Raw genomic sequence first — 17,438 nt, 5'->3', positions numbered from 1 at the left:
GAAGGTGTGTACAATTAAAAGACAGTATTTAAGTTAGTAACAATGAGTATGCAATACTAGAAGGATTAATGAATTTAAAAAAAACCCAAAATATAAGTAACACCAGAACACATGCAGTGCAGTAAGGTACAGCAATTCATTTAAAAAACCCCAGTCAGCAGCTAGTCACTCAGGGGAAGCTTGCCTGAAGAGAAAAGTCTTCGCCTGCTTGCAGAAGGACCACAAAGATGGGGCCAGGCTGGCCTCTTGTGGGAGGGAGTTCCAGAGTCTGGGAGGGGCAACAGAGTGTCCCCACCAGATGCACCTGTGAAGGTGTTGAGACCACAATGAAGGAAGAGGCGGTCCTTGAGATAGCCTGGGACAAAGCCATTTAGAGCTTCATCGTTTAGAACCATCCCTTTGAACTCTGACAAAAACTGATCAGTGATCCAGTGGAGCTGCTGTAACGGGGGTTGTGTGATCCCCATGATCAGCCCCAGTTACTGTGGTTTGGACCCGGTGTAGTTTCCTGACCCTTTCCATAGGCAGCCCCACACAGAGTGTGTTATAGTCATCCAGCCAGGATATAACTGTGGCATGTCTGACTGTAGCAAAGTCCTGCAGGACGGGGCGCAGCTTGCGCCCTAGTTTTGAATGTGCAAGTGCCCTGCTGGCGACAGCCGAGACCTCCAGACTTGGAGACAAACCCAGGAGTTCCCCCGGGCTGCACACCTGAATTTTCAAGGGGAGGGTCACCGCATCCAGTACAGGCTGCATCGCTGTCCCATGATCTGCCTTTTGACTGACCAGGAGCCCCTCTGTCTTGTCCGGATTAAGTTTCAGTTTCCCGTGACACAAGCATCGGTGCAGTTTTTACAGGTGTGCATTGGTGCCATTTTTATACCGCACCAAGGCTTCTATCTTGTCTAGGCAGTGCTGGGAGGCAACCTGTGCCAGGTTGAAGCTTGAGCTGCTTAAAAAATGGACCCAGTGGAGCTGAGCCTCAGGGAAGAACGGGGTCACTGCACCCACCAGCGGGGACGGTTCCTGCTCACCTTGGTCCTGGCCAGCGGGTGATGTCGTTTTCTGGTTGTTGTGGGTTTTTCGGGCTCTTTGGCCAGGTTCTGAAGGTGGTTCTTCCTAATGTTTTGCCAGTCTCTGTGGCCGGCATCTTCAGAAGACGCCGGCCACAGAGACTAGCAAAACGTTAGGAAGAACAACCTTCAGAATCTGGCCAAAGAGCCCGAAAAACCCACAACCACCATTAGATCCCGGCCGTGAAAGCCTTCGCGAATACGATGTTGTTTTCGTTTGCAACCTCAGAGGCTTGTTTTTGTGGCTCGTCTTTGCCCATGTTTTGCAAGTGGGCAAGGCTGCTCCAACCCCAGCACCGTCAGGAACTGGTGGAACCCTCCAAGCGCTGGCCAGCCTGTAAGCCCCACATCCTGCTTTATGGGTACTACCTTGGAGGAACAGCAGAGCAGCAGTATGGATTGTTGCAGAAGTGCTGCATCAGCCTAAATAAATTCTGACCCTCTGTTTGCTTATGTTCTTTTGGTTTAGTAATCTGTGGTTACATAGACACTCTGCGTCATGCCATCACCACATAAATTAATCTTGGCTTAATCTGACCATTTTGGGAGGCCAGTTACGTTTGCTGGCCTGAATAATTTGTGTCGTCGTCATGTACGTATGCCTCTTTTAGATTCCCATTCTGATCTCGGGTCATTGTAGTTGATGTTGTGGTACTATAATACAGTTCTCCCTTGAATTGCACTTGTTTTTCTAGCACGGTTTCGGTGATATACAAGTGAGTCATTAAAAAAAAAGGCAAGTCCAAGTTGAGTTGCCAGTGCAACTTGAGTCCGACTTGGCAGTGAGTCCCCATCCCGGATTGCAAGTAGGTCTCGGACCAGCTAACTTGGATTCACGCGCAGCTTCTTCAGGAAACTTTGGGTAACTTACACTTCTTCGGCCAAAATTAGCATGCTAGGTGGCTAATTCTTGGAATAGGAGGTGGCATTTAAGTCTATGAAATATTTGTTTATTTGACTTCTCTCCTCCCTTTATCTGAAGAGAGGGTGTTAAAATGCTGTTGTTGTTTAGTCGTTAAGTCATGTCTGACTCTTCATGACCCCATGGACCAGAGCACGCCAGGCCCTCCTGTCTTCCACTGCCTCCCGGAGTTGGGTCAAATTCATGTTGGTAGCTTCGCAGACACTGTCCAGCCATCTCGTCCTCTGTCGTCCTCTTCTCCTCTTGCCTTCACACTTTCCCAACATCAGGGTCTTTTCCAGGGAGTCTTTTCTTCTCATGAGATGGCCAAAGTATTGGAGCCTCAGCTTCAGGATCTGTCCTTCCAGTGACCACTTTTAAAATGCTGTTTACTTTAAAACATTAAAATAAAGTATAGCTCCGTTCTCAGCAACTGAAAGCCTGTGTGAATGAAAAATCTTTGTGTGCTGACAGGACAACAGGGGCAGACTTCTTCCCCTTTGCTAAGATGTTCTGCAGTCTGAGAACAGCCAGGTCATAGAGGGTAGAAGGAAAAAAATTCACTTTTGGAACCATTTTGGACCCCCAAAGCCCCAAACAAAGCTAGAAGTGGAATCCTTTTTGAGCGTGTTGGAGGGTAAGACAAAGCGTGAGAATTCCTGTGGATTGTTTTATAGGAAAATTGCCATTACTGAAGCCTTGTAGAGTAGAGAGTATTTTTATTTGCATTAACATATGCATTTGCAAGTAACACATAAAAAGTTCCTGTGATATGAAACCAATATACTAAAATCAGGAAGCGAAATACATAATCATCAAAAATGCATCTGAAAAAATATATAAGTTTAATTTTGCAAAGAATTGCTGCTTTGAAACCACATTTAAACTAATTTTAATTGGTGCTGCTACCATTACCTGCTTATCTCAGTCTGCAAGAAGAGAAAGATACATACAGATCTGATAACTGGCTGGCTTGTTATCTCACAAAGGTCAAATTAACTACGTGTGCACCTCTGTAAAAAGAGCAGGATAGTAATGCACAGCACAGGCGCACATACAATTACAGGAGTGCTGGAGTCGACGTTAAGTGAAGAAGCCCTTCTGTATTTAGGAACTGTTAGCACTTGCAGAAATGGTGTATTTGAATGTTTAAAAAAAATGGTCATACCACAGATATGATTGTTTTGGGTGGCAGAACATTATGTTGATGTTCAATATCATACAAGCACAGCTTTAGTAAATCTATCACTAAATGGTCTATAGGTGTTGAGAAGACAACCAAAAAGTACATATTTGGACTTAATGTATTTCATCCATTTGCTCTCATATGGTCCTGCTCAACAAAAGAAAGCAAAGCAAAAGGAGCTAAATTCAGCCCTAGCCTATGTAGGAACTGAAGGAAGATCACCTTCCAACCTCAAAGAAGAATTTGGACCATAGCTGGGTACAGCAAATATTTGTGTAAGAAACGTAAATGCATGGTCTCTAGTAGTTTGCTTCTAAGTTTGTATTGGCCCAGATTTCAGTCCCGTGCAGCAACAGAGCTGGTGGCATGGCTGTATAGACTTTCAGCATTGATAAGTATAAAACTGTGACCAATAGTGTGGGAAAATATCCTCAAGATTTTCTTGCTTTCTAAAGACTTTTCTGCAACATATTTTTATGGGGCTTGTCCACGTGCCTGATACATGACAAATCAAGCCTAATTACTTCAGAACTGAGGAATTCAACTGGTTGCCCATCGAAGGGCCATTTAGAGAGTCTGCAATGTTTTGAGAATGCTGTTACTTTTTCTTGTAATTTACCTGTAGATTCTCCTCCTGGTAGTAATCTAAAAAATGCTCTTCGTTGTCTTCTTTGATCTACCTTAGTTTGGGATAACAGGACTGCATCATCTGCATATAATAAATAGAACTGAAATGGATTTAGCAGCCAGTTTGGGGGCATGAAAGGCTGGGGACGTCAAATGCTCAACAACATTCACATATAAATTGAATAAGATTAGAGCTAAAGTACAGAATTGCTTAACCCCTTTTTGCAGATGACACAGGATCAACGTCATAAAGCAAAAATAAAAAAGCCATTGAAACGCATTAAAACCTGGTTAATGCATTCCAATTGGCTAAGAACTCACTGTCCAGCAAAGATCGGCCATTTTCAGGTGCCTGTGCAGCGAAAAATGGCTCCTAAACACAGTGGGGAGCCATTTTGAGCACCCGGTGGCCATTTTGAAAACCCGACAATCAGCTGTTTTGATCGTCGGGAAGCGAAAATCGGTTCCCGAAACAGGGAACTGATCATTGCGCAGCGAAATTCCCCCATTCAAAATGTCATTTTGCGATCGCTTTTGCGATCGCAAAAACCTCGTCCTAATGCGGATTCGTTGTTAAACGGAGCGCCCGTCTTGTGAGGCACCACTGTACTATAAAAACATTTAATTTGAAAAAGACATCTTGTCCATAGTTGTAAAGAATAATTGTTCCCAAATTCATGTACAAAATATGGAATCCGATACAGTTTTCAGATCAGTAAGTGCTGCCTACAGAACACCTCTTTCCTTTTGTATATATTTATCAATAAAATTGGTTAATACAAATCAGTGACCGAGAATAGATCACCAGTGGCTAAATCGTACTTGGTCTACTGCTATAATATCTTCATCTTGAATCCAATCAATTAGTTTATTATGGAGCTGCTTAGCTTACAGCTTACTTGTTATACACAGCAAGCTGATTGGATAAAAATTTACAGGATCTTCTCTCTTTCTCTCTCACAAACACACACACACATTTTATCTTATATATAGATATGAGCAATTGCCTATGTACCCCACCTTTCAGGTAATAGGCCAGTTTGATCTGTGAGGGGGTACAAACACTGCCAGAAAGAAGAGGTTCCACCAGATGAGGTTGGATTTCATAGGTTCTGGGAGCTAAAAAATTAATTCCCCATTTTTTTTGTACATGTCCAGAGGGAAAGGATCAGAACCACTGAACCCCTAATACTCACCCCTACCAGGTGATCTAACAGGGTGCTGCTAAAAAGTCCAGGAAAACTAATTGAGTTGAACTCCCTTTGTCCATCTCCTGGTGCAGGTCATCCACTAAAGAGATCAAAGCATTCTCATTCCCTTATCCTGGTTGAAATGGGTCCAGATAATCTGCACCATCCAAGAGTACCTGGATTTGCAGGGCCGCCCCCTTCCCAACCACCTTAGTTAGAAATGGTTAATTTGGAACTGACATGCAGTTAATGACAAAAAACTGTTGTTTTGTGTTGTAAACGACACTAGAGTAGGTCCATTGAATCACTGAGTCATTGGACCAACTACTATAAGATTTTGGCCACGGAAAACATTTGGATTTTTTTAAAAAAAGGTTCAGTGCAGTAGTTCCCAACCTTGGGTCCCCAGATGTTCTTGGACGACACCTCCCAGAGGTTCTTGGCCAGCACAGCTGGTGGTGAAGGCTTCTGGGACTTTGAGTCCAGGAACATCTGGGGGGCCAAAATTGAGAACTTTTGGTTTAATGAGAGACCCTTCCTTTAAGGAAGCATCATGGCCTGAGTGCTACCTTGGCAGGAGGGGCAAGGCTGAGCAAGCGGGTGGTATCCCTCATCATTCCGAGCACTGTGTCGGCATCCTTGAGATCTTCAAGCTGAAAAGAATCCCAGCTGAAAGGATGAGCAGTTGCCAACGTTGCAACACCGCGGCCTGCCCCAAGATCAGAGTCCAAATCAAAGTAAATCTGATAAGCCTTGTCTGCAAAGCGCATCGCAGACTGCTCTGGCACTCCATTCCCCAATGAAATTAAAGGAGGCTTTGCACTGTTTGGAAAAGCATCGCTGGTGTGCTGTGTGTTGAGGCGATAGCAGCAGACGCATAAGGACTTTTTAGCAGCCTTTGTCTCTGCCGCATACCTTTCCAGATGGGTTGCAACAAGTTTATGATCTGATTCATCTTGAATTGGCGTCCAGTGATACTGGCCTCGGCCCCTTTTGTTTCATTGTTGTAGCTCCCTGTTAAACCCAGGGTTGGGGACACAGTCACACAGGTGGGAAGGGTCACCTAAGAGTGGTAGAGTCAGCCCCCCCCCCCCGGGCTGTTTCCATATTCCATCCATCGGTAAGGGCTTTGGCAGTACGACCAAAGAACAAGGAAGCTGCCGGCCACATTCCAGAAACCATTCGGATCCATCGGGGTCTTGGCGCTGACTTCTTAATCAGTTCACACCACCCTTGCAAGGATCATACCCGCTGCCAATCTGAAGCTAACCAGATTGTGATCTGTCCACAGCGATGAAATCAGATGTAGCCTCTCCACCTTCAGATCTCAATTTCCTCCAGGCAGAAGTTTGAGATCCAGAAATGTTGGTGATTTTACAACCTCTCACGCTGCCTGGAGATGTTGTGGCTGGGAGGGACCTTTCTGGCTGTCAGTCTCTCCAGGTCTGAGCCATTGTTCATTCCCTGCCTCTAAATTCGAAGAGAGCCCTGCCTTTCTGCTTGGGGCTTTTTCCCCTCTCTTGAGTCCGTTGTCTGTTGCTGAAAGTCAGTCTCTTGGTCAGTTTGCAGTTTGATCTGTTCACAACTGTAACTAAAGAAACTGATTCTTTTTCTTGCTAATCTCAGAATGAGTTATTGAGATTGTAAATGCCAGTACTTGAGATAAGGGATGGATGGCGCTGGAGACTTGAAGCTATTCTGGTCTGTGAATCACTTCTGCTGTGCAGCTGGAGGGATTTAACCCAGAAGCCTTCGCCACCAGCTGTGCTGGCCAGGATTTTGGGGAGCTGTAGTCCAAGAACATCTGGGGACCCAAGGTTGGGAACGTTAGCCCTAAATAAATCTTCCTGGATTCTTTGCACAATAGTGATGTTAAACGCTCCCCTTTCAGCTATCTTAAACAGGTGGACTAGCCTTTGCCCTCCTTATCTCCTATTTAGCTCCCCCCTCCCCACCTTTGGCTGCAACTCTACAAATAATGGCCCTGCCACCTCGGCAGCCCAGCTCTTATCGCTGTCCCCCAAAGTAGTGTCAGGTAGGGCAAAAGGGATCCGGTCCTGCAGCCCTTTGGGATGGAGTCACCACAGGCAGGAGTACGCCAGAGAAAGAGCGGGCAGCAGGTACACACTCCATTCCCCCAGGACAAATAACAATGCTTCTCCTCCTGGATAGGCTGAGTCTTGCAAACTCAAGGCTGTGGTTTCCTTTACTGAGTCAATCCATCCAGTTTTTTACCTTCCTCATCTCTGCTTCCCTTCGTCTTTTCCCAGTATTGTTGTTTTCTCATGTGCCCAAAGTATGACAGCCTCAGGTTTTTTTTTTTCATGTTAAACCTCTAGAGAAGGTTTAGGCTTGATTTCATTCTGGTCTTTCTGGTAGTTAACAATACAGTGGTGCCTCGCTTGATGAGGATAATTCGTTCCATTCAAATCGCTGTTAAGCAAAATCCTCGTCAGGCGAAATGAAAAAGCCCATTGAAATGCATTGAAAACCGGTTCATTGAGTTCCAATAGGCGAAATACCTCAGCGTCCAGTGAAGATCCTCCATAGGGCAGCCATTTTCCGGTGCCTGTAATGCGAGGAATCCGTCCTAAAGCACAGCGGGGAGCCATTTTGCACAGCGGGCAGCCATTTTGAAACCTGACAATCAGCTGTTTTTGATCCTCGTTAAGTGAAAAATCGGTTCCCGAAGCAGGGAACAGATCAACATTAAGCGAAAAATGCCCATTCAGTCATCGTTTAGCAATCGCAATAGCGATCACAAAAAACTAATCGTCAAGTGATTTCCTCGTCTAACGAGGTAGTCATCAAGCGAGGCACCACTGTATCTGGAAAGCTCTCCTCCAGCTCAGTGTTTCGACTGAACGGATCTTTTTCCTGTTACCGTTCTTCACGATCTAGCTTTCATATCCACACATGATAGTCAGGCTCATGGTACAGTGGTTAAAGTGCAGTCCTGCAGCCAAAACTCTGTTCGTGTCTTGGTTCCCAAGTACAGCTGGCTTGAGGTTCATTCAGCTTTCCATCCTTCCAGGGTTGGTTAACTGAGTACCCAGTTTGCTGGAGAGGGGGACCAATGTGTAGCCTGCATAATTAAATTGTAAACCGCCCAGAGAGTACTTTAAGCGCTATGGGTGGTATCTTCTTTTCAGATCAGTGTTGCTTAAGCATCCATAGCACTCAAATCATGTGATATTAGCAAGACCATATTTCATAATTATAAAAGCAATCAAAAAGTTAATCACATCACAAATAAGTAGAGATATCTCCTCACAAGTTAAAGTCATAATGTCACTTATTTATCCTTTATTGAAAAAAGGTTTATTAATTATGGATATGCAATAGATTTGCAAAGTTTTAGGCTTCCAGTACAGTAGGAGCCCAATATCCATGGGATCAGTATCTGCAGTTTCACTTATCCATGGTCTGAAAATACAGTGGTGCCTCACTTAACGAGCGCACCATATAATGACGAAATCGCATAGCGATCCGTTTTTTGGATCGCTAATGCGATCGCTCAACGTCGTTTAGATAGGGCGAAAATCGCTTTATGAATCGGTAAGCGTTTCGCTTACCGATCTTCGCAAAATGAAGCCCGACGATCAGCTGTTCGGCGGACAAAATGGCCACCGGAAGCTCCGTAATGGCCGCGCACAGCGTTTTCGTGCCCTCCCCTCGCTTAATGAGGGCGCGAAAATGGCTGCCGGCCATAGGAAACCTCGCTGAACGGTGAGTAAAGGAGCCTTTTGGAACGCATTAAACGATGTTTAATGCGTTCCAATGGCTTTCCCTGTCCCGTTCAGCGATGTTTCGCTATAGCGAAGGTTAATCCGGAACGGATTAACCTCGCTATGCGAGGCACCACTGTATTAAAAATTATAAAAGAAAAAAATTCAGGAAAAATTTTTTTATGTGTTTTACCAGAGCTAATCAGTAGAGGGAACCAGAGACCATGCTAGGAATGCCTGTTAGTGAAAACTAGGTAGCATAATCTGGTATACAGTATATGTCAAAATATTTTCTTTCTGTGTGTTTTTTAGCATTCTCTCTCCCTCCCTCTCTCCACACACACACACACACACACACACACACACACACACACACACACACACACACAGAGAGAGAGAGAGAGAGAGAGAGAGAGAGAGAGAGAGTTCACTATTATCCGTGGTTTTCAGTACTCACAGTGGGGCTTGGAACCAATCCCCACTGGCTATGGGGATCCTACTTTATTGTGGCATAGAAAATAAACAGCTCATTCTGAGGCACTTAGTTCATCAGTTTTATGTCCACCTTCTGGAGTCATTCTTTTTTTCCTTGCTGGATATTAGGGTTGCGATACTGCCTGGTTGGTTAAGTTTTACATGGACCACGTTGGCCCATCCGCTGGCTGAAAAACCCAAGCAGACATTTTGAAAAAAATGCCAATCTCTAACCCTTACAGAGCTCTACAAACCCAGAGTTAATAGTATATAATAGGGCAGGGGTGGGCAAAATGCGGCCCTCCAGATGTTGCTGAACTGCGACTCCCATAATTCCTAGCCCACACAGCCAATAGTGTGAGGAGAGTTGGGCCTAGCCCACCCTGTGTCTGTAATAGGGCAAAAGATGTGTAGTCACTCTTTTGAGCAGTTATTTTGCGAGGACAAGCCTTTATGCCTGGTTGCCTCATGAGAGAAGCCAGCCAACGTCCCACAGGATCTCACAGATGTGCAAACTGAAAACATATCCCCTAAAGTAGGGGTACCCGGCCTTTTTCAATTTGCACCCTTTTTCTATAACAGGCAAATTGACCTGCGACCACCCCACCACATTTGTGCAAAATGGCCGTGTTTGTCGCGCCCCCTCCGTGCCTCTGCCACCGACTCTGCCTCTATTAGTCCATTTACTCGTCATATCATTTAGTATTGTAATATAATTCCTCTTTCTCCTTTGAAGGTGTTAAATTTATCCATTTCCTTATCCATCACAATATTAAAATCTCCTGCCATTATAATGCACCCCTTCTTTATTTCTGTTAAAATTTTTTAATCCCGTTTTGTAAAATTCCGTGATTCTCATTAGGTGCATAAATATTAACTCATGCCCAGTCAATCCCTCATATTTCACCTGGTAAAATTCAATATATCGTTTTGACCTCTCACTCTACCTACAATCTTAAATTCACACAAAGTTAGCCTTAAGTGCATAAAATCTTTTACATGCGAATGATAACAAGAAAACTGTTTTTTTCTCTTGTGTCATGGCCTTTTTATAAAAGGATTGAGGATAGAGACTGTGAGTCTTTTTTTAATGACATGAAAGCTGGTCTAAATGCTTTTCCACTAATTTCTTTCCTTCCACCCCCTGCAGAAGACCATTTGTGTTCCCCTCCTGGGGGTTTGTTGTGGGGGGTGGTTCTTCTTTTCCCTTTTTCTCCCCCTTAAGTCAATCTCACCTTTTCAGGGTTTGCTAGGTATAGAGGACTCAGAAATGGTTTACCAAGTGCTTTGGGACTGCTTGGCTTGCTCAGGGCGACACAGGCTGGCTCTTCATCCGGGATGCTTTGGATTCCCAGCCTTCTGCTCTGTGTCCAGATACCTCACTCACTAAGCTATTCAAGTCAGCACACATCAATAAATATGCACGACAGATAGATATACCAGTACTTACTAGGGAGAGATGGCTAAAGTTTTTTTCTTGCACTACAACTCCCAGAAAACCCTCGTGAGTATGACCAGTGACTACCATATTTTTCCGTGTATAAGACTATACTTTTGTCTAAAATCTTTAGACTAAAAATTGAGGGCCGTCTTATACATGGAAGTAAGCTGAGGAGAGAACAAAAACAAGTGGAGGGGAAAGCAGGGATCAAAGCGATCCTGCAGCGCTTTGATCCCTTCCCCCCTACACTTGCTAAGCCCCCCTTAGATTTCTTAATTTTGGATTAGAAAAGTGGGGGATGTCTTATACATGGGGACGTCTTATACATGGAAAAATACGGTATTCTAGTGAGTGATTCTTGATACTATAATGATAAAAAGTTCAAAGAAAGTTGAGGATGGTTATTATAATTAAGTATTCAGTCACATTGTTTCCTCTCCTTATTTATAAAGCTTGTCTTCACTTTCCATTGCATGTTGTTCTGCACAACAGATGACAACATGTTACTTTTGAGGGATCTGTACATTCTTTTTGCCATAAGTAAAAAATGATGACAAAATGTAACAGCTATTCAGTGAAAATATCAGTAGGGGGTTCCTGGCCGTTTCTTTATTTCTCTAAAATAGGGACACACATGCCTGCTTGACATGGTCCCCATTTCCCCATTTTCTCTTGCAAAGAACCTTGTAACCTCAGGTTGGCTGAGAGGTCGTCATTAGCCCAGGGATACCAAGCAAGCTTTGCAACTAAGCAGGGATTTGAATTTAAGTCTCCTCGTTTCATGTCTAGAATCCTAACCAGTATGGCATATTGGCTTACTCGGATTGGGGTTTACTATATCATTGACACCAAAGCCAAGACATATTGCTAGAAAAACAGTGCAAATATTAAGGTTCTTAATTTGCACAATGTTTTAATTAGCTTGATGTGCTAATAAGGCCACCTGGATTTCAAGAACTGGAATCCGGCAACCATAGTTCACCTTGGATCCGTAGTGAAAAATAAAGTAGGTCTTATAAATCTAAAGTTTGTTTACTTCAAATACAGAGAGTATTGAAAATATAAATGACAGCAATATTAGAGGAAATGAAACTCGGAAGCTGTTCCTTCCTATCGCTGATCCTGCGTTAGGAACTGAAACTAGGAAGCTGTCCCTCCCTGTGGTTGATCCAAAATCATTTAACCTGCACATCTTCTGTGTAAGGTGGTATGAAAACAACCCAATGCTAGGTTGTGGTCAGTGCTGTACTATATACACATTTATAGTAGTCCAATAAATGCAAAGGAGTTTGTTGGGACACCAAAGTACAGTGGTGCTTCGCAAGACATAAGTAATTCGTTCCGTGAGTAGCGCTGTTTTGCGAAATGTTCATCTTGCGAAAAGTGGTTTCCCTTTCCCATAAGAATGCATTGCAATGCATTCCTATGGGAACCTCGCAAGACAAATGAATTATTTTCGTCTTGCGAGGCATCAGTCTTGCGGGGGGGAAATCATCTTGTGAAGCACGGCCATAGAAGAAGCTGTCTTGTGAGGCACCACAGTGATCGCAAAAAAACATTTGTCTTGCGGGTTTTTCATCCCGCGAGGTACCACTGTACAGGATCCATGTCTTGTGAGGAGCTTGATCACCGTTCATGAATCTGACTTTAAATATTGACTCTTTGCTTTGCGTCTTATACTGGATATTTTCCAGATTTAATATGGAGTACTGTAGATAAAATTGCAATCACAGAATATTAAAATTAATATCTAGTGCTTTAACAAATATATATAAAACAATAGTAACAATTGTGTACCGAAAGGTCCATTCTGACTTACAGCAAAACTCTTTCCAAAGTTTTTAAGGTAGAGAATTCAGAGAAGTGGTTTACTGTTCCCTTCTTCTGGGGGCATCCTAAGACTGTGCAGCTTGCCCAAGGCTATACAGGCTGGCCTTTCTAGGAATCACAGTGCAGAACTGAGCTGCTAACCTCCAGCTCCACCGCCAGATGCCTAGCTATCCACACAGCTGTAAACAAAATAACTGAACAATTTTTTTTCCCATTAGATAAAGATGCAGCTCGTTTCCCTCCATGCAATCTGCGTAGGACAGAGTGTAGCCAAGAAACATTTTGGCCCACGGCTCCCAGAATACCCAACCAGAATTCCCAGCCAGTATATTAGCCAAAATAATGATATTTTTTCAAGTTCAGGTTTTTCTAGGCAGTAGATGCCGGAAGCTTGAGTGTTACCTGCCATTGCTGTAGAACAATGGTTTTCAACCTTCAAAATCTTTTGAATTTCTTTTGGATTTCAGCCCTCAGAAATCTGGACCTTGAGTGGCACTTCTGGAAGTTCTAAATGGAACTTCTGGGAGTTGGCCCAAAAAATTTCGAAGACCGAATGCCAATACGACGGCAGACCTGTCAGTTGTCTTTTATGAATTACAGTATTATTTTTTTAGTACAAAGAGCATCAAGGAATATTTTCCTGTCTGCATGAATGGAATTCCTCTTCCATGACACAGCTTTGGTGCTAATGATGAAGGGGGGGGCCTTCTTCCTGGAAGAATTTTTCTGGCCGTTACCGCTCTTTAACTACTTCCTCATCCCAGAATATGCCTTGTACAGGTAACTCGCTTGTTGTACAGCACAAACAGTATCTGTAGGAACAGAAACTTTACTTAGAGGGTGGAGCCCTTTTTTGCCGCAGCATGTTTTGTAATGTTCAGGCATGACTTCATTTTTTTAAATTCTGATAAGGGATTTTAATCTCGCTCCAGAAGTAAGTGCAAATATTTTGATCCAAATGTGTTATTCTCTGATACTTCTGCTTCCCTGACCTGGAATCTTTCAACAGTTGTTTCAAGTCATGGGCTTGTTGCTTTGAGAGTTTTCTCTTTGGAAATGCTGACATGTATAATGTTTTGTAGGCGAGGAAGTTCTTTGGAAGGGCGATAGGACAAGGGGTGGGACTGAATATATCGGCATATTTAACTTAAAGCTCTTTGTGCCAATAGTTAAACTTATGGAGAGGCTTCTGCAGGGAGACCCTTTTCTCTCACCCCTCACTTTGTCAAGCTAGACTCAAGTGGCAGAGGATTTACAGAACCACGTGTACTAAAGATCATATAATCTTGGCAGATGTAGGAAGAATTGAGGTAGTCTTGGAAGTTGTTTTAGATCCAAACCATTTAGAGGTTTAAGAGCAATGTGTGGGAAAGTTTTTTTTAAAAACTACAACAATTAGAACGTTCCAGCCAGCCAAAGTAATTTGGAATTGGTAACATTTCCATTGTGGTATTATAAAGAGTCACAACTAGAGATGCGTACGAATCAGAAAAATGGTGATTCATTTGGATTCATGATGTGTCAAGGCTGACAAATCACAAATTGTGAATTTGCAATGTTTTTCCTGATGAATTGATTTGTCAATTCATTTTTGACCTTAAAACCCTATAAAATGTCCCCGAAGCAGTTACAGACACCAAACTTTCAGGGAAGCTTTTCCTGACTCTCCTCTACAAGCCCTACAAATTTGGTGAAGTTTGGGTATTGGCTGTCCAGGTTATATACCCACAAGGAGGCCTCCCCCGGTAAAGTCCCCCCCCCGGCACCTAGAGACACTAAAATTACAGAAAAGCTTCTGCTGACTCTCGTCTGCAGTCCCTCCAAATTTGATGAATATGGGGTGGTAGACATACAAATTATATGAGGAGGTGCTGATAAGTATTGAGCCTTTCCCAGAAAAAATTGAGCTAGGAAGCTGTAACTGCCACACTGTTCTACATAGTCCCCCAGGAAGTCAACACACTTGCAACATCTGTCCTGCCATTTCTTAGGTAAAGGTAAAGGTTTCCCTCGACAACCTGTCCAGTCATGTCCGACTCTAGGCGGCGGTGCTCATCCCCGTTTCCAAGCTGTAGAGCCAGCATTTGTCTGAAGACAGTTTCCGTGGTCGCGTGGCCAGCGCGACTAGAACCAGAACACCGTTACCTTCCTACTGAGGTGGTACCTATTTATCTACTCGCATTTTTGCATGCTTTCGAACCGCTAGGTTGGCAGGAGCTGGGACAAGCGATGGGGGCTCACTCCATTGCGTGGCTTCGATCTTACGACTGTAGGTCTTCTGACCTTGTAGCACGGAGGCTTCAGCGGTTTAACCCACAGCGCCACCATGTCCCTGCAAATAAAATTCTTCCGACTGCTGGTGTAACCACTCATTTGCAGCATTAGTTGCCTCCAGAACGCTCCCAAATTGTTGCCCCTTTAGGTGTTTAGGCCATTTTAGGAAAAGCCAGCTAGTGAAAAATATGTAGTGGAGGGGACAGACCATAAAGCTCTTCATAGGTTTGGTACGTACCATAAATAACAAAGTTTTACTCCTTGTGATTCTTATCGCTTTATGCCTCCAAGCAGGAAATAAACTCTTTTTTTTTACCCATGCCAGAGAGTATGGGAATACTTACCTTGACAGCAAAAAACAGTAACCTTCTTGGGACTCCATTTCACTGATTTTTATGATTAAGAACATTGATTTTTGTTTGGATATTAAAGATTCTGATGTTCAGCATAGCCATGGTATAATTTTAGAATCTTTTTTCTCTTCTCTTTGCAGGATTCACTCAGGATGTTGCAGGAAACGGAGGACAGCACCGGTAGGCATTCCTTTAGTTGTCCGTGTTCTCTATTTGTTCTCTCTCCCGATTGATCAGCTTAAATTTGAAGTGGGAATACTCCAGTGCATTTTAAAGTTGTTTTATGTGATGTCAATGAGATCATGTTGGTCAGTGGTGTGGTAGGTAATGTCAGTCGGCTGTTTTTTATTTTTAAAGCCTCTATCAAGCTGTGCTGTTATGCTTGAATTTATTGTCTGTTTCACAGAATTATACTACTGCAAAAAAATTTTTTTTTTAAAGTTTCTGTTGCCTGGTGTTATGGCTTAATTTCATATCAAAACTGTTTTGAATGAATTTGGTTGTTGAAATCTTATCTAATAGAATGGATTGCCGTTAGGAAGGAGTTGCCAAAAGTCGCAATTGACTTGACACACATAGTAATCATAATTATTACTTAGATTAGGAATAACGTTCCTTGGTTGAAAGTATGTGAACTCATCTTCACATACTGGAACTGACTTTTTCCAAACCCTGTATTAAAAGCACCAGTGATTTGAGAAAAAATGTTATTGTGATTACACTGTGAATGTAAGGCAACAGCTAAGTGGCAGAAGGACATGGTCTACAGGTAAAAGGCTAAATTCCTGGGATCTCTGGGTAAATCTGGGAATGGCTCTGATCGGATCCCCTGCCAATCAGTGTAGGCAATATGAAGTACATGGACCAATGATCTTGCATAGTAGAAGGCAGCTTCCTGCATGTTGCCGAGGATGGGAGACGACTGATTAGAATTAAAAAACAATGTTTTTGTTCTCTTCCTAGTTAAATACTTTGTGTCAAAGAAGAAATTAGTATTAACCATTGAATTAAAAAATGATTGCATCAATTCCAAGTGACCTGCCCAGGTTAGATGGGCTTATACTCTGGTTATTTACTCAATAAATGATGTCAGTTTCAAATTTGGTGCCGAGCTGCTAGAAAGGGGCACTCGTTATTTTTCTGCGGATTTACAGTACAGCTTTTACAGCAGCTTTACTGCACAGCAGAAGTGACTTTTGCAAGTGTCCATCTGCCTCTTTGGCATGATGGATCAGGATGCAGCTCTGTTGCATCTGTCATTCCAACTTTGTCTCATTTATTTGAGATGATGATTTAAAACACACGCACGTCTAAATGGGTAAATAATATGGACTGCCCATGATGCCCGTCTTTTTTTTTTAAAGGGTCATTTTATTAAATGACACAGTAAAGAGATGGAGACTGAAAAACTGGAAAGCAAACTTTGTGAGCAGAACTTTGGATAATGGCCATTTTCGTGTTGCAATTGAGGGCTTTTACCTGGTTTGGGAATCAAAAGGCGCTGTTCTGTGTTGCATTCTCCAAGCGTCTGCTCTAACAGGATGATGTTCTGAGGAAGGCTGGTTTGGGATCTGGCAGAAATCGGTGGCCAAGACACAAGTGACTTGACTCGCATGGCTGCAGCTTCCTGTCTGTGTTGGACTCCATGCACTGAAATGTTTTCATGTCAGTACACCCAATCATAGCAGAGTTGCTATTATGTGCTGCAGTTGGTATTTTAATTGCACGTTTAATTGGTTGCACTTACTTTTTCCACTTCATAACGGGGGCAACAAATACCATGGCGTGATCCTAGTACAAGCTGAATAATGGAACGGGTCCCATGCCCTGATGTATCTAAGATCTTCCTCTCCTTTTATCTGTTTTTAGTGGATTTATAGTGTGTTGACTATCCCTGCAAATCCTGAGCAATCACAGCTGAAGCAAAAATTTATGCAGCTTCTTTAAAAAAAGGCTACCCCCTTCCTTGATGCTCAGATCAGCTGTCAATATGAAGTTGCATTTCCTAATGGCAATCTCCCTCCCTCCCTCGTGGGTACCCAAGGCAGTATGCAGACATATTTAAGATCTGCAAATAATTAAAACCAGACCAGTTAAAATGTGAAACCCTAATATAGAGATATTTAAAACAGTATTTAAAAATTATAAATCTGAATTTTAAAGGACTTCCCTATCTCAGTTGCCTCTCGATTCCCGAAAAGCCTGTCTAAAGAGGTGTATTTTTAGTTGCTGATGAAAAGAAAGGAGGAAATGGGCCAATTGTACCTCCAAAGGGGAAGAGTTTTGTAGACCTAAGAGGGACGGCCAAGCCCTGAGGATTCTGGCTGGGGCAAATTCAGCAGAACTTTGGGTGCTGTAGTT

General features: G+C 43.1%; 1 protein-coding gene across 2 annotated transcripts in view; it reads left to right on the top strand.

The window, feature by feature from the left end:
- Positions 1-17,438, top strand: part of PHACTR4 (phosphatase and actin regulator 4) — a 131,197-nt gene that overhangs the window by 27,990 nt on the left and 85,769 nt on the right. For both annotated transcript variants that reach the window (XM_078380054.1, XM_072979796.2), the window contains exon 2: positions 15,218-15,257. In XM_078380054.1, the coding sequence (XP_078236180.1) occupies positions 15,230-15,257 (28 nt within the window). In that variant the 5' untranslated portion in view covers positions 15,218-15,229. The remainder of the gene's footprint in view (positions 1-15,217; positions 15,258-17,438) is intronic.

This window comes from Pogona vitticeps, chromosome 9 (assembly GCF_051106095.1).
Source record: "Pogona vitticeps strain Pit_001003342236 chromosome 9, PviZW2.1, whole genome shotgun sequence".
Taxonomy (NCBI): domain Eukaryota; kingdom Metazoa; phylum Chordata; class Lepidosauria; order Squamata; family Agamidae; genus Pogona; species Pogona vitticeps.
Note: the sequence above shows the minus strand (reverse complement) of the source record. Positions and strands in the feature narration are given on the sequence as shown.